This window comes from Molothrus ater, chromosome 2 (assembly GCF_012460135.2).
Source record: "Molothrus ater isolate BHLD 08-10-18 breed brown headed cowbird chromosome 2, BPBGC_Mater_1.1, whole genome shotgun sequence".
NCBI classification, from domain to species: Eukaryota; Metazoa; Chordata; class Aves; order Passeriformes; family Icteridae; genus Molothrus; species Molothrus ater.
Window position 1 is genome coordinate 27,868,994 of NC_050479.2, and position 27,035 is coordinate 27,896,028.

A 27,035-nucleotide genomic window follows, 5' to 3' on the forward strand; every position below is an offset into this window, starting at 1 on the left:
TGATAATAAAATAAATGTCTTTATTTTTAATAGATGGACAAAACAGACCCAAAACCAGACAGTGTTTTCCTGAAATGCATGGACGCTATTGAATACAATACAAATGAAGCTAAAACATAGATATCTATATTATGCTTCCTATCTGCTTTGTTAAGTATAGTCTTAATATAGCATTTCTGACACAGACAAAAATATACTTTTTTTTTTAACTACATCCACAAATACTGTCCTGATTAGTAGCAGACTTACAAAAACTTACTAACTGCACATGGAACTTGACCAATACACTTGAAGGGCAGAAGGAAAATGAATAACAGTTTTTTCCTATGATACTTCTATTTGAACTCCTAAATTCTTGTACTATATGAAAATAAAACACTACATGTGACTTTATTTGATCCACTTAATGTTTACATTCAGTTCAGGTTCACAAAAGTATGGTTTGTTTATAATACGTATACCATCCCATTTGGACAAGTAGAGATGAAATAACTTTTTTGACATGTCAGCTATGTTATCAACTTTGATTTTATGAACACATCTCATGCAAAGGAGGAAAAAAACCCCTGTCAAATAAATGTTATTCACAAATGTGAAGAATATGAAAGTAAAATGTATGATTGTGTCATGAATATTTTATCTTAAAATTGTAGGCTCAGAAACAATAAACTCAGTGTCTGAAAATGAGCTGTTTGCTTCACCGATTATAAATCCAATTTACTGTATAGTACTACTGTCCACAAATTGCAGAAGGGGAGAAAAACTTATAATTCCTCTGCAAATAAAATCTGCTTAAAGAATCACATCCTGTTGACATTTTGCTTGTGGAAGTAACATAGTTTTTGTTTGTTTGTTTGTTTTGGTTTTTTGTTTTTTGCTTTTTTTTTTCCCCATGGCTATCAATCACAGATATGGCCTTTGGTTAAATGAACAGCTCTGTACAAATTTTAATGGTAGGACAGCTGAGCTAAGGCAATAAAACTTGTAAACAGAGTTTACATGGGGCTGTTTGGTTTGGCTTTTGTAATCCATCCAAGCAGCAATACTGGATAAAATAGCATCAATTAAAAAAAAAAAATATATATATAGGATAGAAATTGCAAAATATTCTGATAATATTGAAAGTGTCTGGTTTGAAATTTTTGGACTAACACTTATATTTTCCACCTACCTTTTTTGAGCATTTTAAAGCCATTTACGTTTTTATGGCTACAATAAAAGAAAAATATTTTTATTTTTTAATCAAAATGTCTTAAATTATTCCAGCTCAATCCCCTTCTCTTTTCCTTTTTTCCCTTCCCATAACTGGGCATTTTGAAATAAATAATACCAAAATGTTGCTGTATTCAAAGCATCTGGTCACTATGCAGCATCTCATAGTGAAATTCTAGGAATTCCTGGACAAAACTGAGGTAAGAGAAAAGTTTTTAGGAAGGCCTACAGGTGACTGTAAAATGGGATCCTCTAACTTAATTTGGAACAGCAGCATAAGGCATTGGCTATGTAAGCAGGTAAAACTGTGACTTGATATTTTCCCATAAGAAGGGATTCAGACTAGTGGATTTGGGCTGAAAATGGAGAATAATCCAGCAGTGCCTCTGTTCTTCCCCTCTTTCCTCTATAAAGTCTATTTCCTTATCTCTCTTCTGTGGTTCATGGGGGAATTAAGACTGCTAGGCTCGTGTTTGGTTTGTGACACTCAGCACCCTGAATTTCACGGGTGGCCTATTAACTCATCTCACAGGAGTTTTTAATTTCTTTGCTATATTGGCTCTTCTGAGTTTTTACTGCATATCCTGGTTTGATTCCCTCAACCCAGAGCACACTTCATATTGGTAAGCACAGTAGTACTGCAGGTCAGAGTGCATATTCAGAAATGAGCTGCAATGTTACTTTTAAATGCAGTGCAAGGAGAAAAAAAATTAACCTCTCTGAAATGAATATTCCCTACATATTAAATATATGTGTATGCTGTTAAGACTCCACAAAAGGAGCAAAACATATCTAAGGATTCAACCTTGTGAAAGCTTATGTCAACATTGAATGCACAAGTTGATGGCTTCTTCCTTTAGCAGCAAAACCTATTCTTACATCTTCTATCCTCCACTATAACTCCTCGTGCTGTGAGTGTTAAAAAAAGAAATTTCACTGATGACCAGCAACAGGAGGATATCTGGATTTCTACTGAACATTTTGCGTCATACACAGATTTTTAAAAAGAATTATTGGAGCATAACCCTTAATTGTAGAGAAATGTAGCTACTGGAGCTCGCGCTGAGAAAGGCACATACCAATGGGGACAGACACAATCATCCTGGCCCTGGGCAAGTGGAAACAGCACTGCCTGTTCCTGCTGGCCTGGGCAAAGTCAGCAGGGGCCTCATCTCCCCACTTTGCTGCTTCTGGCCAGCATTGCCATTTGTGAGCCACGTCTTGTCTGCACCTGGCCACTGCTGCTGCTCTGCAGGCTCACTGAGACGGCCAGGAGGGCCGGGATCAGTGGAGGAGTCTGGCACTTAGTGGAAGACACCACTGTGCCTCTCACTGTGTGTGTGGGTTCAGCATTCCTTTCAGTTCCTCTCCAAGCTGCTTTCAGAGTCAAACACTTAGAGGTGTGGAAAGCTGTACAGCAAGCCTGGGTTTTTGAGAAATTTTTGAAGAAATGTTATTTTCTATGGAAAATCTGCATTTTTCAGAGTAATTCCAGCATGACCAAGCCAAAAGACTTTTCAGCATCTTTAAGAATAGCTTTTTTAAGTAAGTGAAAATTGGGAATTTTCTGCAAGGAAAACCCTCTCTCTTTCAAAGATTCTTGATTGTCTTTACTTTTCAATATTTATTCCATTGGTGAAGTTGCTTGGTGTCAGACTGCTTTGCTTGTGTTCATTTTGATGATGTCAAGATAAGTCTTCTTCACCCAACACCAAAAAAATCTATTTAGTTTGAGTTTTTCTATAAGAGCATTTTTCACAAGCTGAATTTCAACTCCAGTTATTGCTCTAAGAATTTTGGTGACAGTCAGTAACCACAGAAAAAGAAAGAGAACACCCATATTAACATATTTTGCTTTAGGTTGCCTTATATCAGCTTTAACATAATTTTAAACTGGTGATTTAATTTTAACTTTTAAAAAATAATATATCATGTTTAGCACTCCTATAAGGAATTTATTACTATTTGTGCATTTTGCTGTCTCATACAAATAATAAATTACTAGATAGTATTATTTAAATTTCTTTATGAGGAAAAAAATTACCAGGCCAAAACCCCAGGGAATTTATCTATCTGTCTTTGCTCAAGCAACTAACTCTTTAGAAATAAATCACTTATAGCTGTGGCAATATATTTTCACTTAATGCCAATAAAATGCTGAGTGATAATATTTCAGACTTACTGTATTATAATCTCTTCATATGATATCCTAGCTAAGAACTGTTGCACATTTTGTTCTACATATATTTTAAATATTTTTTAATGGTACAGTATATAGCTCTGGATGGAAGGAATGGGATTGAGTGTATACTTTAGTAAACACTCTGTGATCTAATCCAACATATTAGATAATAGCAGAAAAGAGTTCCTCCCATGAGATGCTCCTGCTCCTAGAAACAACTTAAAGAATGTGCAGTGGCATTTTATTCCCAATTCTTGCTTTTCTTCTGATAAAATGGTTCTTACTATTCTTTGTAGAATATCCTGCTTCTCATTGTTTTGACTGTTTTGATTTTTTAATTATCTTCCGTGTTGGACAGTTCTGGACTTGAATCAACGTAGTTGAAGGCTTCCTTGTTTGTGAAAGTTGAGCTCAAAGTTAGACTGTGTCGTGGATTCACAGGTGCAAGTTCATTTAATACAATATTGTCACTTTTTACAAGAGTTGCTTTGTCCATGTGTTCTCTACTGTATCTGGCAACAACTGCATCAAGAAAGTCCAGCTTTGGTGGCAAAGTCCCACTTTCAAATAAGTACTTGGCTAAGTAGGAGACTATGACATTAGTAAAGAAGGAGGTGAGCATAGCAAGTGTTTTAAATGGGAATCTCTGGATATAGAGGTTGTTATCATCTTGGTACCAGCCCGGGTAGAAGATCAAGGGCTGAAGGTAGAGGTATGGCTCTCCTCCAGTTATTCTGAGAACCAGGCCAAACAGGTATCCTGCAATGGCACCGTAGGTGTTGGTTCCTTTAATAAATAACACACACAGGAGCTGGGGGAATATGATGATATAAATGAGGTCAGAGCTGAGGTACCAGAGGCCATACACTGATGAAGCCAGCAGTGCCATCGCTGTTGCTGATGCTCCAAACAGAAGAACAGTGATTCTGATGACCCACACAATTTCCCTGTCTGAAGCCTGCAAAAAAAGGGAAGTGTTAGGTGGTTTTTTCATGCCTATACATGTATGCCTACACTTACATACAGTCAATATAAAATACTGAATTGTAAAAGAAAGCTTTGCATGATTAATTCAATAATAATTACAAACTAATAACTCTAGCTCAATCTCAAGCTCAGAGATAAAACCTTAGGGGTTATGGTTGCCATTTCCAAAGCCATTACTCTTTGAACATAGCAAAAAGCTTGATGATGAATCAAAGAGAAAAAACAGCAGTGTAAAAAATAAATTTTAAATAGAATCACAATATGACACAACTAGAAAAAACCTGTTAGCATCAGAATTTCTTCTTCTCTGTTTCCTAAGAAAAGATCCAACTCATTAGACTATTCTGTTGCCAAATGATTTCCCAATAAATGAAAGATTAGAAAAATGTCTCATTTTGTGAAGAATTTATGTGGAACTTACACTTGTAGCAACACTAATTAGCTCTTTGGATAAATTGCATGTCCATGAGAACTCTTGACAGCTGCCCTCCCCAAGCCAGCTTTTTCACTTTTGTCATCAGTCACAACCACAATTATTTTTATGATTTTCAGTTTGTTCAACATACTGTTAGCAATTAAATTCTTTTTCTAGTTACAGGCAGGAACATGAAAGAGGTGTTTCATTATGAAATCATAGTCTGTGTATCACCTAGTGAAGATCTCACCTAAAATTTTCTCTAAAAGTAAAAATGAAAACATTGTCTCACATTTTGCCGAAAGGCAAGCTGGTAAATGTTCCGAGCAAACATAGAACTTGCTGATAAAATTGAGGAATCAGCTGAGGACATCACAGCAGCAGACACGGCACCAAGGCCAAAGAACGAGATGTAGACCGGGCAAAGGTACTGCAGCACGATTGGTAAAATCATATCTGCTTCTTTTTTGCTCTTGGGGTCAGGGACACCGTATTCAGTCTGGTTCCAAGCTGCAATATGGACACCAGTATGTTATCAGTAACATTAGCAGCCACAGCACCTCTTGACTTCATGAGTAGCAAGCTATTCATATTACCACATTTTCATGCACATTCAAGAACAAACTGCTACTAGGGCCAGACCAATGGCATTTCAGAGAGGCAGTGTCACACCAGTTTCTGTTAGGCAGATTTAATTCTGCTCAGCATTTTTCTTTGTCTCTAAAATAAACTTTAAATTGCTCATAAATGTAGTTTTATTCAATAAAATAAGTCTGGGATCCATGTTTTTTTCTGGTGTGTTTAACTACTCTTTTGGATTAAAAATGGGTCTCAAAGCAATGCAAACATTTCTAACAGAATATTTTTAGCAGTTTAGCTACACAGTCACTGTGATTGGGATCACTCTCACTATGACAAAAAAACCTTGGCAAGGATATATTGGTCAAGCTAAGAAATTTCTGATAAATTAAAGAATCATTTAGGTTGGAAAACACCTTTATGATCAACGAGTTGAACTATTAGCCCAGCACTACCAAGCCCATCAATAAACCACATCCCCAAGAGCCACATCTACACCTATTTTAAATAGCTCCAAGGATGAAGAATCCACCACTTCCCTGGGCAGCCTGTTCCAGTGCTTGACAAACCCTTTGGTAAACACATTTTTCCTAATATCTAAACCTCCCCTGCTGCAACTTGAGGCAATTTCCTCTCATCCTGTTGCTTGTTATGTGGGAGATGCACCTTGCTACAAACTCCTTTCAGGCAGTTGTAGAGCACAAGTCTTCCCTCAGTCTCTTTTTCTCCAGGCTAAATAACCACAGCTCTTTTGGCCATTCCCCATTATTACTTTAACAACAAATAAAAGTACCAGAATCTAGCACAAAGATTGAAGTATTGTGTCTGTAGATATCTAGAATGTACAAAATTATTTAATTTCATCCACTGTGGTAGGAGCAATTTCCTTTGGGAGAAATATTCTATAACATTATTTTTCTGTCTAGCCTTCTGTTGAAGCAGTCATGAGTTGAAAAATGATGCCACCTGATTATCTGACCTATATGTCATCTATATCTAACACAAGATTTATTTTTACACACTTGTTGCAGTATTCATTTTACATTTATTGTACTACTGATTTTTAATCATTTACCTGTAGATGCTCCAATTGCACCAATGAGCACTGCAGGAATAGCCATCACAAGACAGCCAAAAGCAGCCAGGAATGACAGAACTTGAGCATATGTGGCAGAAGATGAGGAAAGAACTCTCTGGAAATATGCTTGCCATGGAATTCCTCCTAATGTCTGCAAACACAACAGCATGCTGTGACTGGGGGGTAGCTGAATTGTTTTACTATCACCATACAGAGAACATGCATATGGATCACTTGAATGCTGAAAGCCATATTGCTACTTTTTCATTTATTTATTGAATATCAGCCAGCCAGTAATAACTGCAACTTTCATTCTCACAAGCAATGTCAAAACTGTGTAAGTCCACTTAAATCCCATTCTTTTAGATAAGTTATTTTTTATACAATTAGCATCAACATTTGCACTTTCATAGTCTCTGTAGTCCCCAAGTCTCTTGACTTGATAAAAGTTTATGGAAAGTAATACTTTCATATTTCATATTTGAAGAATTTACTCTCCAATACTCCTCCTCCACTAAAATTAGATTAGACTCTGACATGATATCAGAGCAAGATTTTATCTTCCTTTGTGAATGCGTGTAGTCATTCAAAGAAGATGAGACATTCTGTATACACTGAACTCAGGAATCTGAGAAATTATTCTCCTACTGCATAAGCAAATAAAATACCAATAGAAATTGGTAGAAGACACAGGTGAAATAAGGGAAAAATTTTGATTTATGGTGAAAACCCTTCTCTTTTATTTGGATATGTAACTGAAGATCCTGATTGGACTTAAAATTGTTTCTGCAAAATATAACACAAAATAATATTACCAAAGGTTGAAAACTCGAGTGCTAACAATTCTGTCTTGAGAGCAGGATTTGAATAGTCTCCACTAAGTAACCAAGTGTCTTTCTCTAAACAGCATGGAGAAAAAGCCAAGCAAATTTTATAGCCTAGTTCTATACACTAAATGAGGCAGGAGGCATTTGGACCAGAGAGTGTGTATACAGGTGTTTCATATAGCTTCATGCACACATAGGGAATAAATTAATATTTCACAGACAAGTTTGGTTTTGACTTGCTATTTATGACTGTTTTTCTTTGCCACCTTGATAATAATGTTACTTTATCAAAGCTTTCCAAGAATGTATAACTTTCTTGAGCCATAATGGAACAGACAAGATGACAAGAAAGTGTGTCATAATTTGGCAATATCAGAACTTTCCTTTGGTCAACAGCAGAAATGAGATCTTCAGGCTTACAGGAGAGAATACAGCCACTTGAGTTAATGTCATACTTTAGGTCTCTGAGAGAATGCTGAATAAAATAACATGTTTTAATAGACCAATTATAAAAAAAACCCTGAAGATTTTTGGCTGTGAGGATTTGAAAAAAAGCCAGAAAATGTAATCCCAAAATAAAACACGATAATAAACCAGTGTAAATTTGCATTGGGACACTGAGAATGGAAAATATTAGCATGTGTTTCTAGATCCTCTAATGGAAAGTACTTAATAGCCACCGATCCCATGTGTAATATAGGTATTAAATAATGAAAGACCATGGTTCATTCTGACATGTGTGCATGTATGAATTTATCCATCCTGCCATCCATCTCTGCACAGCTTTTTATTTCCCTATACCAAAGGCATATTTAATCATTTGTATAATGTATTTATTGCCTTCTGCAATATATGAATTCCTCTGCCAACAATTACATCAGTTAAGCATTAGCTGCACACTTTTATTTAATTTTAACATGTCAGCTCTTTCAGCCTGATGTTATTTAAATTGCATTCCTGGCAATGCTGGCTGATATGTCACTGAAATCATTCAAATGTGCAGAAATATCAAGCAGGAGTCAAGAGGGTAAAAGTTTTCAGTGTGATAGAAACTATTAACTAGACTCCATCATTTTCAGCTGTCACAGTAACATGGTGTAAGTGCTTAAATGCTTTACTCCTTCATACAAATCACTACTTACCAGTAAAAAGAAATTGTCCAACCATGTGTAAATGTCAAGGGAGTTGATAGATCCAAGCCAAGGTGCTTGGTACACGTGGTGCACAGCCGTGAGCCCAATGTCTGTTACTGCAGGATGGGACATGGCAAAGGGGACACTGATCCACTGGAACCAAAGAGAAACAATGTGCTCAGGTCTAAAGAAGATATTCTAAATCTGTGAAATTTTAATATTAACACCTTCTAGTTTTATTATTCTTGCTTGTTTGAATAAGATTGAATACCAAACTATCAAGATGATTTGCAAAAAGTCAGATTATGTGCAGGTGGAACATTTCTGAAATCCAGAGGGCTTGGTAGTGAATAGCTCACGTGTCCTTGAGAGTGTGAGCAAAGAATAAATGGAAACTGCAAAAGCAGAAGCAAATACACATTTATGCAATTTTGTTCTGTTTTACCTAACCTCCTCATACATTGTTTACACTCTTTCCTGGACCACCAGACACTAGAGGAAGGAGCAGCAAAGCTCTGTGACAGTGGGAGTAAAAACTGCTCCAGAGTCTGGAGGAGAAGCTGGGATAACTGAATCTGTGCTCTCCTCTACTATGACATCTACTGTGAGAGGGTCCCATCTGATCTAAACCTGCCTTCCGAGAGCATGACCATTTAGATACTGACTCTTCAGCCTCACTGATGACACTCTTGAGTTCAAGAATATGAGTTCTTCAGCACTACATTATTGCTGTTTATTTCAAATGGGAAATTACTTAAAGAGCCCAACCTGAATTAAACAAAACACTAAAGAGCTATAGATCTAATAATTTAGAAAACTTCTGTAAAACCTTCATTTGCTTCCCACCCCCCCATCAGGTTCACACTAATTTTTATGCTATTCCTGCAGGTTCAGGCTCTCTAGTGGTTCATGAATGGATCACGCTGGAAGACAATTTCTGTACTTTGATTTATCTCCAGTTTTGGGAATTTCTGTAATGCATGCCATCTGTAGAAACTTAATGTCTCACAAATATTAACATTTATGTTAGGGAAAGAGTATTTTCCCCACTGTTCAGATGAAGAAAAAAGATATGAGGGAAGAAAGTCTGGAATAACTTTTCATTTGAGGTGGCCAGCTGGAACTTGGATTTACTTTTTCAGGCTATTTAGCACCATTTCCATTAAATCACTTAAAGGCCATAGTCCTCACAGTAAGATGCCACAAAGTAAGCACACAGAGAGCTGGTTAGTGACCACCTGTGTAAGCAATGGCTGAAGCAATTTTCCTAGAGCTGCACAAGAACTCTGTTGAAAGCAGAGAAAGAACACTAGGCCTCCAAGGTTCCCTTGATTCCTCCGTCTTGAGCCACTCCATTTATTTTAGCATATCTCACTTCTCTGCACACCTTTGACTGTCAGTTTCTGCCACTGGCAGACAAAGCCAGCAGCTTCTTTGATTTCACCCTTGTGATAAGTATCACACTGATGTTTTTCAATATGGGGCTTAAAGAACAGCAGAAAATAAAAGGCTACCCACTGGCATATCATTGATTGCTGATGAGGGATATTCACTTCCACACTAAAACAGCCAAGACATCTGGTGAGACTTCCCATATTACAGTCTCCAAGGGTGGTCGAGGGAAATGAGGGAAAAACCAGGAAGGTTAACTAAGTTAACAGGAGGTTAAGTAAGCTGTCTAGGTGACAACCACAGAAAAGAGAAACGGTAGAGTATCAATTCTGCAGGTCCAGTGACAGAATTTTTCTACCAACAGCTTCGTATGTCTGATGCCTCCTGCCAGTGTCACAGTCCTAAAGACTGACAGGGAAGGAGTCAGCACCAGTTCTATTCTGAGTTAGATGTATACTCAAGAGGAAAATTGTAAGAGTGGTTGGACTGCCAGACTGGCTGGAAAAAAGCCAAAGAATCAGACCTCTTGGATAGCACTATTTCCCAAGTACAGGCTGTACATTGATGCAAATGCAAACTCTTTTAAAGTCAGCACTCTGTGAGTCTGACTGGTTAGCAATGCTGTGCCTGGTACAGCCCAGGACACACTTGGCCCTTGTAGCTGCTCAGGACAAAATCCTTGACAAAATAGGGCAAAAAAAGCCAAACTTACCAGTCCCAGGAAGATGCAGAAGAGCTGAACTACGTCGGTGTAGGCCACAGAATAAACCCCACCCACAAGTGTGTACAAAGTGGCAATCAGGGCAGAAATAATGACTGAAATATTGACATTAATGTCAATGATCACACTTATAGTCGCACCTAAGGGGAAAACCAGAGCGCTGTGTGTTAGTGTGTGTATCACAGCATGTGTGATGAGAACCCCACCTTTGTTAAGTTGCATATATGGGTTCTGGACTGACACTTAGTAACAGCATTAATAATTACCCTCTATATTCTGCACACCCTTTCTGCACCTCTAAAGGGAATGGGAAAAGAGATGCTCCTGTTGGTCTAAGCTTAGCATCTGTCATTTTGCAGGTTCTTAGGAAATTGAGAAGTGTCCCAACAGCACTTCCTTACGTTGCTCAAGGTCTGTAAGGACTACACTCTCTTCTGTCTGTGAAAACCAGCTATGCCCATCCCTGATTGCCACAGTCTTCAGAAGGATACTGAGAATGTTCCTGCAATGCTGCCAGCCAGCTGCCACAGCACTTGCAGGATGCATCCCCTGAGGTCCCATGAAACTGTGTCTGTCCAGTGTATTTTAAAGTTTCCTCACTTGGTTCTCTTCCAGCAAGTCTTCCTTGCACTGGACTTTCCCAGGCTTCTCAGGGTCCTGGGATTCCTAAAAACTGATCTTGCCAGCAAAGAATTAAGCAGAAAAAGCACTGAATACATCAGTCTTTTCCACATCTTTTACCACCAGGTACCCCATCCCATTCAGCAGTCCACACCTGCTTTTGAGCATTGAGGAGGTGATTCCTGAATATGAACCAGTTCTGCTGGACTCCAGGACAGTCTCCCATGGGATTCTTCCCAGCAGAATGCTGGAGAGGCCCAGCTCTACTCTTCTAAAGTCTGTGGTTGCAGTTGTGATATTTGCCTTGTTCCCCACTCTCAGGACCATGATCTCCCCCATCTCACGAATATTGTTGCCAAATCTGCCTTTGACCTTTATACCTCTGACTTGTTCTTCCTTGTGTCTAAGGAACAGCTTCAACAGAGCACCTCCCTACAACAGCTCCCTGATCATTTGTGTCAAGAAGTTGCTGCCAGTGCACTCAAGAAACCTCCTGAACAGCTTGTGTCCTCCTGCTTGGCCCCTCCAGCAGCTATCAGGATGGTTATACATTTCCCTTTGATGTATCAACTATTTCAAACCATTGTGATGTTTTAAGACCATGTTTAAAAAATTCCTCTCCTCCTAATTAGGATGATTTCAATGAAACATCTTGCAACTACTTTTAGTGCTTGCAGTTATAGTAGATGGATATTCTGGAGAACATATTTGGAAGAGTTTTGGACTTAGAAGACAACATGATGTGTGATATATAAGAGCTTCTGGGAGCTGACAGATCTTTTGTGGCTTTTGCTGCACAATGAACCTTCAAAGTTCATGTGCTTAAGAATTACAAGCTCAGACCTCTTCCACAGCTTAATGATCAGTGTTTCCCATCTACAACCCTGCCAAGCAAGGAGTATGGATGAAGAGCAAGCAGTGAAGAATACTGGGATTAAACATTAATCAGTGAGGATAGGTGTGAAAAATGAACTAGATTAATCACAGAATAGTTAAAATAAAAATCTTCAATGACCTTTATAATCACGGACAGTCTTTAACTGTTGGCTGTTATATAAATCTAGAAAGGTATTCACACCACTTGTGTTGAAATAAAAGAGAATGGCTTGTCCTTAATCAAAAATATAGCAAATACTCTGAGTGTTTTCAAGTTATTCAACTCCTATCACCTCAGCATGCAGTTTTTTCATAGTCTTTTAAGGATTTTGTGATGAAATTGTGGTAAACAAGCTCCCCATTGCTTTGCAGTCCATCAGAGCGCAGTTGGAGAGTACCTTCAAAGTTTATTTTTGTTTAAAATAGCTTATGCTAGAAGGCATTACCACATGCATGTGCATTATTAGTATGATTAGTTGGTAAAAGTCAATTACTGGTGCTTCAACTCAAGGGCTTTCTCTATTCTTAAAGGGGTTGCTAAATGAAGGCCTGAAATATAATTAGAAACCCTGGAAGCTGATTTTTTTCAGGACTGGATGAGTAGTTGAGTGATTTTCTATTGAGTCATAGTTTCACTAATTCTCCAAATCCTTTCTTGAGTATTTTCTTCATTTTGTCAAGAAGAAAGCCATTTAGAATTGAAGAATTCTTCAATTTATTGATCAGCGTCTGGTTTATTTCTATTATTTGTGTTATGGAATGGTCTGTACAAGGAGATCTCCTATATTCAAAGGATTATTTTGATAAGATGCATTGGAAATGCTGTTACATATCATTAAGGGACATTTTGACTGGCTTCTCTCATCCCAGAGATGTAAAAGAAAAGCTGGGTCAGATTTGACACAAAAGGGGCCCTTGCAATCACTTACGACACCCTCACTATTAACAGAAATTTGCTTCTAAATCCTTTCATGCTCTTTGAAGAGCTTAAAGGTATGTGAAAATTAATAGATACTTTGCATGTCTTTCCCTTATCGAAATAATTAAAGGGGTAGCATTACTGGATTTACTTGCTAGTTAGCATGGGTCTGAGAAATATCACAGTCTGAATCACTTGCCTTAAATAGTTACCATTTGGAGCCAGAATTTTAATGCATTTCTGATATTCTTGATAGTTTCTACCTGTAATAAATTAATATTTATACTGCTTATTCCTTACCTAAGGCAGAGAAGATGGCAGCAGCCCAAAACATTTCTCCCATTAAAGCTGGAATGAACAGTAGTCCTCCCATCCTTTTTCCATAAAGCTGCTGAAAGGGGTCCAGCATTGTTACATAGCCTTTGGATCGCATGGGTTTTGCAAAAAAAAGGCCACCTACAAAGAAAAAGCCACGTAAGACACCAGCTGCAGTTCAGAAATACATTACCATTAAGGGATAAAACATTCATGGTCAGTTAAGGGTACAAAATATCATCAATAGTATTTGTTTGTTTGTTTGTTTGTTTGTAAGTAAAAAGTACAGTAAAAATATTCTCTGGAAACTCTTATGTATGTCTACAGAATTACTTAAACACACACACTCCATTAGTTTCTATAGTCTGATGATTTTAAAAAAAAAAGGTTTTTTCTTATTTTTTCTGGCTCAGTTTATGTAATCTCCCATTATGGATGCTGTCAGAGTTTTGTCTAATTTTGGATTAGCCTAAGAGAATGGCTTTTCTACCTAATCCTGTTGATTCTTAGACTGGAATCCAGCATGAATTTTCACATACTCCTACTCTAAAAATAAAACCGTCTGAGATTCCCGAATCAGAAATAGAATTTCACATGTGGTTTAGTGCACACACAGCAAATCTGATTATTTCAGGATAATTCAGATTTATTTTGTATGTTTGGAACAACTTTACTACACCTGCAGGATATGTCAGAGGTCTTCTGAGTTCTGCCGGTGTCAGATTCCATTAATATTTCTTATACAGTTATTTCACTTATGTATGTCCAGGAATTTTGATATATCACTATTCTGCTCTGCCTGGCTGGTATATGGGCTGGATATGTACATAAATGTGCAAAGGCCTCCCCTCCTCAAATTCTTTCTGTCTTGGGGAAATTCTTTCTGTCTTTCTATCTATCTGAGGAAAGCTGAAAGAGCCCTTGTATGGAAACCTGTGTAGTTGAGATCTGCACATGACTATAACCCAGTCACCACAGTAAAACTCTATATAAGGTATAATTATGAACTGGAAACCCTGTCAGTTCCCAGTAAGATATACTGTATGGCATTTGGCAATCCTTAATTAGGTTCCTCATGACAAGACATGTCATTTATTCATCATAATGTGCAGAAGATTTTTCCAAATTTCTATGTATTGCTTTTTATAACTCATATTTTTTCATTTCATCAAGTTCCCTGAACAGAAGGTACTGGGCCATACACTGTCATCCCAATTTATAGTGCTTATGTGAATGCTGTGTTTAGGCAGGTAGATGCAGAAACACTTCAGTTTTTTTTTTTTTTCTTTTTTGTGATTCTTGGTTTGGTAATAGATCCTTTTCCTAATCTACTTGTTATGCCATCATTGCAAAAGACAATTGAAGAAGAAAAAATCATAATCTATTAGGATGTTCAAACACCTGTTAAAGGAAATAGGAGGTATCCAAACTTTTAAAACTAAATTGCTTGAAATACTAAGGAAAATAAATTGTATGGATAACAAACAGGGAGATTGATTTAATCTTAAATACTTCTTGTCTGAAGCAGTAATATTTCTCTCAGCCTGGTATTTATAATTTTGATTATTTATTTTTTTAAAGAAGGATAAAGAATTCCTCCCCTCAAACCTTCATGTACACATCATGCCTAGAGAAATTCTCTCCATGCTCTGCAGAGAGATACATGGTTACACATACAGACTGCTTTTCTCTGCAGTAGACATTGTAATTTTCAGGAAAACAAGTCTGGGTATCTCTAAACAGTTGGAAAACAAGCAGAGAGGTTAACTCTTTTGGACTATTGTTAATTTGTGTCAATTCTGCAGGGGCTGAGCGTCAACACATTTCTCCTCACAGAGAAAAGCAAGACACAATACTTCCCAAGAATACTTCTGGGTTTCACATTCTCTGAACTTCAGAGAAAGAAAAAACAATTCTTATCTCATTTGCTGCTTCTGTGCTGTTCACAAGTGGAATGCATAGTGGAAGATTGTTTACCTGAAGGGAACTGATAATTGGATTCTGGTGTGTTTTGATTCACTGGTCAATTGGATCCAGGTGTGTGTGTGTCAGAACTGTTGGCTGACAGTCATGAGATTCTATGCAGTGGAGAGCAGTGCTTGGCAGATTCAGTTTAGATATAATGTAATATGGATGTAATATAGTATAATAAAGTCATTAATTAGCCTTCTGATAAGATGGAGTCCTCCTCATCATTCCTCCTTCATTGGGGGCAAAAATATCTACTAGAGCTGGGGGCGAAGAGGATGCTTGTGACTCCAATCCTAACAGCCGGTCAACGACACCGATGGATCTCCTCGTGAGATCGTGACCCTCGTGACCTCCTAAAGACACCAACTCATCTCCAGGCAGACATCCACAGTCACTGTTTTCCTTACAGCACACAGAGCTGCTCTCAGGGGTGGCAACCACTGCCAGAACTGGAGCTGGCCTGCACATGCCAGGGAGCATCATCTGCAGGGGGGGAAGTTTCTGCCTGGGAAGTCAGGATAACTAGGGCAGGCCATTGGAAAGCATTTTCAAGGGGAAAAAAGAAAGAGGAAGGAAAACAAGTTGTATAGGAAGAAATAAATTGTGAGAGAGGATCTGGATAAACAACCAAAGGAAAGAAAGGGACAGATTAGGTAGGAGGACCCTGAGAATTGACTGAGAATAGACTGAGAGGTCAAGTAATATTAGAAAAGTGAATATGTTAAGGAAATATGAAAAACACAGGATTTTTTTTTCTGTAACAACATGCTTTTTAAACAGTTGCATCATTATTTCAGCATTAGAACTTATAATGCTGTCTGTATTTTACACTCTGTCCCTGCATATATCAGGATTCTCCATTAGCATTCTGGCATGTGATTTAGAGTTTTGTACATTTAAGAGGTTGCATGTTTCAGTTTTAAGAAAACAGTTTCCAATCTGAGGAAGTATGTGCTACATGCTTCCTACACAAAATCAGAAAAGTTACCTATATTCTTGGTGGAGATCTATAAAGTATAAGCACTGTCCTAACCCAAAAGGATAGTTGTCTAATTCCAAGATTTATAGGTGTACTGATACTTGGGCACCTGGGTCATGTTCCAGATCACATAGGTAATGAAAGAAAACTTGAATATATAAAACTTGGTATTGACAATTTAAACACATCACTGCCCCCCTCTGCCCACCCCCAAAGAATATGGTTGTCATAATCAAATAGGTCTTGGCAAGCAATTTGAGAGACTTGAGATATCAAACTATTTATAGTTTTTTTGTCTTGTTTTGTTTTGTTTTTTTTCAATAGCCAAATGTACCAGAAGAAGGGATCCAGTTTACCTCAGCAATCTTTTATTAGACCATAGTTTTTTATTTCAAAGAATGAACCTGACATCAGAACTCTTTAAAATGAGGGACTATTATTTTTGATATTTGCTTACCTAAAACCAGGCTAAGGGAATATCCAATAGGAGCCTGAGCCCAAGCTAGACCATAGTCTGGGACATACACAGCTTCTGCTGTCCCATTGATGTAACCTCCTCCAACCCATGTGGCTGAAAAGGAAGAGATGGAAAAGTCTTTAATGTCCACAAAGAAAGAAAAGATCACACTGTACAATAAAATCGTCATTATGTAGGCAATCATCAAAGTGTCTAAGTCTCTATACAGTCAGTGAAGATGTGAAGGTTGAGTCCCCCACTACTTATTTACTATTACTATTTTGTTTGTGTTAGTACAAATGAAGGAGAGGTATAAGGCAGAGTCTAAAGAAGAATGTGTAAATTAGACAAAAGTTTGATGAACACATTATTTACCAGGACCTTCATGAAAAAAAAACCCAACCATTTAAACCTTGTTAAATATTTTTTGTTACATGAAGTATACTAATAAACTCTGAGCTCTCAAAATATTTCTGCATAGAGTTGTGGTGCTTTTTTTGTCACCATATAAGTTATAAACTTTAATTAATTTAATTTATTCTTCCTTGAGCCATATTCAATAAAGGATATGTGCTATCTCCAATATTTCTGATTTTATCTCTCTCTCCAAAAAGCAGTATTTTTAATATACTGTCCTCTGACACTTAATGAGTTGATTCTCTGCCTTTAAAGGAAGTTTCTACATTTGAGAATTTGGGATCAACAGTATATATGAGAGAAAAACTCCAACACATAAATGTGTTGTGATTACATCTGCAAAAATATTTCATAACAAATCAAGTAATAAAGTTCATCTCTTCCTGTTTGCAGATTCCATGCAAAAAAAATTAATTATTATCTCTGATGTATAATGAGCAAGTTTTAGAAATCCAAGTTTGCAGTTTGAACAAGGGCAGACAGACCACTACAAGTCCTAGATTTCTGTAATGATGTTTTGGTTTGTGTCAGAAGCCTTTACTTTTTCATGTAAGAGTAGTTAGGGTTTCTGTGTAAAAAGTCACAGTAATTGGAAATGTATTTTTCTTAGACATTCTTCAGAATTTTCCCATCATCCACCATCGTGCAGGCAAACTTGATTTTGTGTTTAAGACAAACAATTGGAGAGAAAAACAAATTAGGAAATTTAATAAAATTCTTTAAGAAATTTCATTAAGAACTAAATAACTACTCTCTTCCGCTTGACTGTGATATCTCTCAAGTACTACTAGAGGGTATTTTGCTGAATTTCACTATGGCTTTAGAATCAAAGATCTCCAGCAAGAAGAGAATTACAATTGCCCCCTTTCAGCAATTTGAAGCACAGGAATGAGCCATTCTGTTGTTGGAAATGGTATAATGGACTTTTATGAGGGTGTGTATGCAGAGAGAGACTGAGACAAAAGAAGTGACCCAAGGAGACCTGTTACAAGTAGAATTTTGGTTATCAAGAACTATTGTGTACTACAGAGATAAGGCATGAGTGATGCCCATACAGGGCCATGTGGGGAAGATGGGTTAAGGCTGATTCTTAACAAGAAGACCAAGGATACATAATCTACATAAAAAGTTGTCAAACATTTGGGATTTTGTGACTCTTTACAGTGTGAATTAAGATAAAGGAGAATATCATACTTTGTTTACCGGATTTCTAGAATTATGGAATTGTTTGGATTGAAAGGAACCTTAAAAATCTTCTATTTATAACCCCTCTGTGATGGGCAGGGATGCCACCCACAAGGCCAGGTTGCTCAAAGCCCTGTCAAACCTGCCCTTAAACACTTCCAGGGATGGGCAACCACATCATCTCTGGGCAATCTGTTCCAGTGCATCACCATCCTCACAGCAAAGAATTTCTTCCTAATATATAATCTAAATCTACCCTTCAATTCCCTACCTCTACATCTCATCCTTTCACTACATGCCCTGATCCCCATCTTTTCTATAAACCCCCTTTAGGTACCGTAAGCCTGCTATCAGGTCTGCACAGATCTTTCTCCTCTCCAGGCTAAACAACCCCAACTCTTCCAGCCTGTCCCAGAGATCAGTGTTGGGCCCAGTCCTGTTTAATATCTTTCCTGATTATCTGGATGAGGGGACTAAATCTACCATTAGCAAATTTGCAGATCACACAAAGTTGGGTCAGAGTGTTGATCTGCAGGAGTGTAAGATATGGACAGGCTGGAGACATGGGCTGAGGCCAACTGCATGAGGTTCAACAAGACCAAGTGATGAGTCTTGGGTTTCGGTCACAACAACCCCAGGCAGTGCTACAGGCTGGGGACAGTGTCTGGAAAACAGTCCAGCACAAAAGAACTTGGGGATGCTGGTCAACAGCAGATGAACATGAGCAAATGTGTGCCCAGGTGGCCAAGAAGGCCAATGGCAGCCTGGCCTGCATCTGCAATAGTGCAGCCAGCAGGACCAGGAAAGACATTATCCCCTTGTATTCAGCACCTCTAATACTGTGCCCAGTTCTGGGACCCTCGCTTTTAAAAGGGCTGAAGTGTGTCTGGCAAAGGGTGACAAGGCTTGTGAAAGGTCTAGAAAAGATGTTTGATCAGGAACAACTGGGGCAGCTGGATATGCTTAGTCTTGAGAAGAGTAGGACCTCATTGCTCTCTACAACTGCCTGACAGGACATGGTGATGTGGGACCAGTCTCTTCTACCATGCCTGCAGTAAAAGCACAAGAGAAAACAGTCTTAAGCTGAGGCAGGTGAGATTCAGATTAGATATTAGAAAACAGTTTTGACTGTTAGGGTAGTCAGACATTGGAATATCTTTTCCAGGGAGGTGGTGGAGTTACTGTCCCTGGCAGTGTTTATGAGGGTCTGCATCTGGCGTTGGGTGATGTGGTTTAGGGGCTACAGTGGTAGTGCTGGCTTCACAGCTGGACTCTATGATCTTGAAGGTGTCTTCCAATCCCCATGATTCTACAATTCTGTGATTCTAAGTTTTTCTCAACAGGGCTGCTCTTAATCCACTCATCACCCATTCATGTTTGGGTTTGCCCAGATCCAGGTGGAGGATCTTACACTTGGCCTCTTTCACTGGGCCAGGTATCTTTGTATGGGATCACTTCCCTCTAGAGCATTAACCACAGCACTCATCTTGGTGTCATCTGCAACCTTGTTGAGAGTGCCCTCATTCCCCTTGTCCATGGCCCCAACAAGGCTGTTGAACAGTACTGGTCCCAGCATGGACCCCTGAGGAACACCACTCTCTACAGAAAAATCCGTGACTACCTGGGATGTGTGTTGCTTATTGTGTCTTAAGCAGCATAATCTTGTGGAATAAGCACCTGTATCCAATAGCAAAAAGTAAATATTTACAAAGGGAAGCTTATTTGTCTCTTTACCCAGAAAATGCCTAAGCATGAATTCTACATTAATTATATACTTGGTTACAGGTAGGAATAATATCCCATAGTCGGGGACAGATGTCCAACACTGCTGCAGCTGTGGTGAATGGAGCTTCCAGCTCCAGCATTGATTTGCCAACAGTTGCTACAGAGATATCAGATGTCCTCCAAGGGGCACTTGGATGACATGCCTAGCTCCCTTATTTTCTTCTGGAGGAGATCAAGTCAATTCCCTTCTGCGTGATGTTGTAGGGGTCATTACCTGCCACTGTCTGCCCTGCAGACAGATACTGCTGTGTAAGGTGGCATGAAGGATTTAGCCCTTATTTTTAATTTTATTTCTTGATTTCTGGATTGGCGTTTGAAAAATTGCTGCTAATCAATTTTTCTGTGCACATGACTGTTCTGGAACACCTGTCAAGGACCACAGAGCTCTAGGAAGGTGTTATATGTCTTTTTTCTGAGGGGGTGAATGGATAGTCAGCACGTACACTGACACAGGTAAACACATTAGAAATGAAATAAAGGGATAAGATAGGATGGGATTTCAACCTTAGATATTAATTTTCTGATCCTCATTTGCTAAACCACAATTTAAAGTTAGTTTAATACCATTATTTTTGGTGAAATTCTTTTTGTTTTTACCTAAATCAGCCAAAAGGAATACAAATTTAATAATCTATGGAAGCATTCATGTGGTAATCTATTTTAATCTTCTCTTTGCCTGCCATCTGAAGAACAAAAAAATGCAGCAAATACCAACATCCATTTAAAACATGCACTGTAAAAAATGATCAGACAAATACTGATGGTAAGGAGTGAAATTTTTCTTCTAGTTCCTGTAAGACACACAGAAGTTTATCTTGGAGTTCTTTATATATAGTGATATATACTAGGAAACCAAATTTTTTGCCACTTCTTCAGGAAGAATTCCTTGTCTGAGCACTCAAATTATTTAATAAACTCATCAAGTTTTGTAAAATGAAAATACTGATCCAAGGATTAGAATAAAATAGAATCGTGTAATTTTTTTTTTCATGTGGAAGGGTTATGTAGCTCTATCCAACTAAAATGCAAAAAATTACATCAATAGATTATTACCTTTTGGGTCATGTTTGTGAGCATTTAGTTATGTAATCTCAACTATTTCCTTTGGGGTTTAGACTCAATCACTAAAATCAAATTAGATTAAATTTTGTTGCAGATATCACTCCTTAAAAAATCATTCACAAAAATAAGGAACACTAGTATTTAATGCAGCATTTTATCTATAATTATATAAAAATTATACACAGATTAAATGCGTCTACTGTGGTACAATGTTATTTCATTTCAATATAAGCTGCTGTGATCCATCCACAATGCAACCTTTTCACTCCTTCCATTTTCTTATTTGCAGACACACTCAACCTTCAACAGGCTTTGTGTTCAGCATTTCAATAGCTGGTTGATACAGCTTTTTCTTCTTCAGGATCATAGCATATATCCAAAAATATCTACAGCTGTTATTCATAGGTAGTGCTTTAAGATTTTTCAATGTTGTTTAGAAAATCAGCTATAATTACTCTGGAATATTGACTTTGGTGCTTATATCCTGAATTTTATTTCAAATTTATAGGCTACGCGCTGTCATCCTCTCCACTAAGTAACCCTAGAAACTTCTACCACTTTCATGGCCAATACCCGTGGAACATTGTAGCGTTTGTCACAGGCAAAAAAGAGAAAATAAGGCCTTATCTCATAACCCGAAGTGCTTCATGTACATAAAAACAATGTCCTTTCTGGAGATCTTTAAAACAATTCTTGTTTTCCTGTTGTGGGGAAGCTTTGCTTTCTAATTTATATTTAGACAATAAAACCTGGAAAACACAAAAATGATGTTGGAATAGTCATGTATTGCGAATAGTCAGGGTCGCGATGTGCGAAATCAGCATCAACCATTTTTTGAAAAGCAAGTATGCCCTTGAAATGTATGTCCCTTTTGTAAAAATTATCAAGCTGTAAAAATCATTGTCGATTTTCATCAGCTTACTTTCATAACTGTTTTGTTATGATTTTAGAAATCGAGTGCCCCAAACACCCTGAGACAATGCTCGGACGAATCTCTGGCTCAGCAGATTTGTGCCCAGATCTCGCTTTATGCACCAGCCATGGTTCACTACAACTGAAAGGTAGGTTAGTTGCCATATCATGCTTTAATTGTCAGACTTAAGGAAGGCATAGGGGAAAAAGAGTGTCAGCCTTGACAGTATAAAATCCGCGCTAGTTTGAGCTACCCAAAGGCTTTGGGATCAGTCTGATATTCTGCTGCAAAGATGAGACACTGCGCCATCTCTAGAGCTTGCACAACACAGGATGAACATGTGCAGGTGTGAATTGTGGGCTACAGAACATGCCTGAGATACAGGAAATCCCAGTTCAGGTCTCATCTGTGTTTCAGCTGTTACACAAAATATTCCTGCAAAATAGGATTGAGGAGACCAGAATCTGTATCTTCTATATGCAAAGCCATTAGTCGTAGCCACTTCTGTGGGAAATGCTTTTTTATCTCAACTCCCCTGATTTAATGTTTATTGTTTTGTGGCAACCAATATTTCTGCAAAATATTCTGTTTTCAATGCCCTTGAAAACATTTCATTCAGCAGAAAGCAGTCTAACCAGCTCTCACTAGGAGCAGACTCTCGTCATACCCTATGCACCAGTAGCTGATGGATGCGTGATACAGTAAATTACAGCACAGTGCAAAAAGTAGAACATCTGACTGTATTCAAACTTTATTGACTTTTACAAACATTCTTTACTCAATATCTAAACATTCAGTCTTTGAATGAGCAAAATGACCCTGCAAAAGAAAGTGAAGTTATCTCAAATAAAGAATGCAGATTTTTGGCCCAAGTTTTACCTGGCTCTTCCTTATTAGATAATTGTGAAAGCAGAGCAGGGCAAAACAGCAAAATATAAATATAGTCAGATAAATTTAATTTGACAATTGAAAGGGCTTTGCCTGAATAGGATTTAGATTAAATTAGGAATGAAAAAAAAACCCCATGCCTAAACATTAATTTGCCTTAATATAATGGTGGGCAAATTCACTCTTCCTATAATGCATTTTTGTTTCAATACCATAATATAAGTTTTGAGATTTTGGACAGTATTGTGAATATTTTATTTACCCAGGTAAAACAGCTGGTTTGACTGGCTCTGGGAGTCAGAGAGCACCGTTTACAAAATCAGTGAAGAACTCTTCCTTCACCCAGCCTTTTCTTACTGATACTACTATTGAGAGTAAAGCATTATTTTGTCCAATTGCTGAAAAAGAAGCTAAAGAATCCACAAAATAAGTTTGCTGAAATCTGTACAGTTACAAGTCTGGAGTTATGTCAATTTTCTTTTAAAAAGTTAATTTATGTTTTACACCCTCCCCTTCCCAACAATCTTTTTCCCTATAAACTTTGTTTTACTCAGATTAAACAAACTCAATAACACACAAATATGGATGGTTTTAAAAACTATAACAATTATTTTAAGACTTTCTAATTAATCTATATTAATTCCATACTTTTGTCCCCAAACATATCTGATCTACAGATGAATATGGATTGAAAATATATGTAAACTACTTAAAATATATTCTTTCTGTAAGTTTTACAAATATTTGTTGTTTCTATACAGATGCTACATTTGGCTGTTCATTAAACAATTGGAATAAAAAGTATATCTACTTTCCCCACTTTGCATTACTCAACATGCAGATTGTAATTCATTCAGATGGAAAACTGACAAGTTTTACACTGACTAGGAAACAGTAAGGTGTTTTTTTACATACCTGTCATTGTAAATCCACCAACTAACAAACCAATGTCTCTTCCACCGACTATAATGGCTTCGCTGCGATCTCCTTCGCTGCCGGTGTTCTTGGTTTTCCAAGCAGCCCATATCCCTACTGCCAGGATTGCCAGGTAGAAGACAACTATGGCCACCAGTCCCTCCACATGGAAAGCCATGTTGAAATCCCAACTGTTTCTTTTATTGCTATTTCATTAAGACCTCTGGAGAGAATGCAATAATAGGTCTGCTTTTAGCATGCCTACTTTTTAGAATCAGTGTACAAAAACCCTCAGATGGTTTTTAAAGAGACTATTCCGATGAATTTATGAAATGAGAATTTCAGATGTAATTGAGATTAATGTCGCATGCCAATTAAAACGCCTGTGGAGCAACAACCAGTGGTTACAGTCTCCGAACACAAAAGGGAATGAATGACACGGCTGAAAGCTAAACTATCCTTAGAAGTCAGTTATTGAGCACTGAATTATTTTGGTATCACCAAGTCCTCAATGTCTGGGAACTTTTCAGTCACAGACTAGTATGGTACAAAAGATAGAAAAATCTTGGCTATGTGGACTATTACAAAAATCTCTATTTTGAAGACAAAATTGCTTTAAGTAATACTAGAACTACGTATAAGTAATAGCTACAACAGCAAAACACATCTTTTACGTGTTTGTATTGGAATGCTGAGTCTGGTCCCCCTTGATAACATCTCCCGTACTTTAAAGTCTGCGATTTGTTTTTTGCAACATTTAATTGTCCAGCATGAAGCATATGAATCTGTTCTCTCACGATACGGGAAGCAAACGGAAAGCTTAAAAGCTGTCGGAAGGCAGAAATGTTGAAGTGTACGAACCACAGGGGGGAAAACTCCCGAGCGGCGCGGACAGCGGCAGCCCCGTACCCAGTCCTCTCCCGGAGCCCCCTCCCCACGCTGGCCCCGCCGCTCCGCGCTCGCTCTGGCACCGCCGCGCCGGCGAGCCCCGTCCGCGCTCCTCCCGACGGCTCCGCGGCGGGGCCAGCCGCCCGAGCCAGCCCTACCTCCGGGGCTCCGGGGGCTCCGCGCTCCGCCGAGCGCCTTGCGCGGCCGCGCCCCCGCCCCGCGCCCGCGGCAGCAGCGCCCGCTCGTCCGCCCGCCCGCCCGGAGCGCCGTCGGGCCGGGAGAGGAGCCCGCCGCCCGCCGCCCGCCGCCCGCCGCCCGCCTGCGCTCCGCCGCCCACCTGCGCTCCGCCGCCGCGCTGCCCCGCAGCCCGCGGGGCACGGCCGCCCATCCCGCGGGGCGGTGTCGGGGCCGAGCCGCCGGGGCCTTTGTCCCCGCCCGGGGCTTTCCCGCTGGAAGGAGCGAAGGAAGAAGGATCGTCTCTTGCCCCGCGGTGCCGACGGTGCGCCGAGTGCTGAGGCTGCGACGGGGGTCTCGTGGATTAAAAAGAGGAAAATCTCTTTATAAAGGAGGAGGGTTCAGTGGGGTGAGAGGACCGCGTCCGTCAGAGCTGGGGGGAGGAAGGGGGAAAGACGTCAGAGTGATAGGGGACGTTGGGGGGAAGTAAGGATGACTCAAGGGAGACTGATTGTCGTGTCATGGCAGGGAAGCAGGGTTAGGAAGTGAAATTGAGGTGAGAAGACAAAAGGGAATGAGGGGAAACAGGAAGGAACAGGATCATATTGAACCAACGGGGAAGAGGAAGAAATGAAAGGGCCGATCTAAAAAGACATACTGAGAAGAGCAATGGAGAAAGGGAGGAGAGCAGAGGTAGGGGGAGGGCAGGTGACCCCTGTGCTCCCCTTGCCCTCCCTAGCAGCCTTTCCTTGTCACCCCTGGGCCTGGCACTGGTTGAGAACCAAGCCAAGGTATGTCTATGAGAGGCTGGTCAGGACTACCTTTTGCCACACCTCGCTTCCAAACCTGGCTGAAAATGCATTGGCCTTTCCCAGATCTGGGACAGTTAGTTCTTTGGGAGACTCCTTCTTTTTTTTTTTTTTTTTTTTGCCATGTCTCTTATAAACCTCACCTGCAGAACTAGGGTCATACCAGCTTTCCTGTGCTTGCACTTTTGCTCTCTGTCTCCAAATGATGCTGGACAGTGAGTTTGTAAGTTCTGAGAATAAGAGTACATGTGCAAAGAGGACCCACATATGTCCCTTGCCCCAGATTTGAGAAAGGGAAGATCCTGCTGAAATGTGGCATTCTCTGTCAGCTCTTGAGAGGCAGTTAACATGGGCCATTGGCTCATGTAAGTTGAAAAGTAGAAATAAAAAGCCCACAGGAGTGCAGAACTGCTACTGGCAAAAGAACTAACTTGAAGCAGAAAATCTGAAATCATCCTCGATTCAAGAGGAAAACTGCAATATGGGAAGATGTAAAGTCAGAGAGGAGAAAGGTGGCAATTCATAAAAGCTCAGTCTACTGCAAAGAACGACCCAAGGGCTGGTGCTTTCCTGCATATTTGCCAGCTGCCTGGCAAGCTTGGCTACAGAGCAGCTTTGTCTGCCTGCTCACGAACTGCTGAGCACATCACACCCCGTTAGCCCCAGCCATTGATGTGCCTCACGAGCAATAAATTATGATTGTGCACTCATAACTTGATTGTGTGCATAAGACTGCTTTCAGGTCTGGCCTCACTTGAGAAACCCACAGAAAGGTGGCCAAAGAATAAAAGGTTAGGAATGTTACTATTTTTGTCAGCCAGACTCATGGGTTGTTCAGTGATTCTGTTGATGCATTGTTTGCCTTTTGCAGTAAACACCTCCTCCCAGTAGTAGGCAGCTAAGACATATCTTAGGCACAGGTGAGCATCAAGGCACCACCTAAACAGAAATACTGCCATGGAAGAAACACAAATAGGTATTTATAGGTATTTTATGTATATATATATATATATACATGTGGTTTATATATAAGTAGTAGGTAGAAGTCATACACCTCCTTGGAAACAATGAGGGTGTCTCTGTTAGGAAGAAAATTCAAGCAATTAAAATATGATAGAAAATTCTTGGATGCTAAAACGGATGTTGAACTAAATTCACACAAAGCTTTAATTACATTTTAGTCTGGTTTTGTTCAGCTTACTACAAAAAACAATATAGTCGTGACCATGCAATGCATGGCTCAAGCCTGTCTTAGGAAAATTAAAAAATATATTAACCAATGGAAAAAAAAATCCTTTCTGAAATTAAATCCCAACTCTGACTTCAATGAAGCCT

General features: G+C 39.0%; 1 protein-coding gene across 1 annotated transcript; it reads right to left on the minus strand.

Annotated features, from left to right (window-relative positions):
• SLC5A7 (solute carrier family 5 member 7) lies at positions 1–25,148 on the minus strand. The gene is made up of 9 exons (XM_036393673.1): positions 25,055–25,148; positions 23,830–24,052; positions 16,665–16,778; positions 13,243–13,398; positions 10,518–10,666; positions 8,423–8,566; positions 6,451–6,604; positions 5,089–5,306; positions 1–4,352 (listed from the first exon to the last, which is right to left on the minus strand). Exons 2-9 carry the CDS (start codon positions 24,005–24,007, stop codon positions 3,729–3,731), a joined length of 1,737 nt encoding a protein of 578 aa, XP_036249566.1. The 5' UTR covers positions 24,008–24,052; positions 25,055–25,148; the 3' UTR covers positions 1–3,728.
• Positions 25,149–27,035: the final 1,887 nt, after the last annotated feature.

What these genes read in the sequence shown, in the direction of transcription:
- SLC5A7 (XM_036393673.1), bottom strand. Translation starts at nt 24,007, where the DNA reads ATGGCTTTCCATGTGGAGGGACTGGTGGCCATAGTTGTCTTCTACCTG. An exon ending in TCTGCATCTTCCTGGGACTG is followed by an intron (nt 8,567 to 10,517) that starts GTAAGTTTGGCT and finishes CTTTGGTTCCAG; the next exon opens with TGGATCAGTGTCCCCTTTGC. An exon ending in AGCTTGCCTTTCGGCAAAAT is followed by an intron (nt 4,353 to 5,088) that starts GTGAGACAATGT and finishes CTTTTTTTGCAG; the next exon opens with GCTTCAGACAGGGAAATTGT.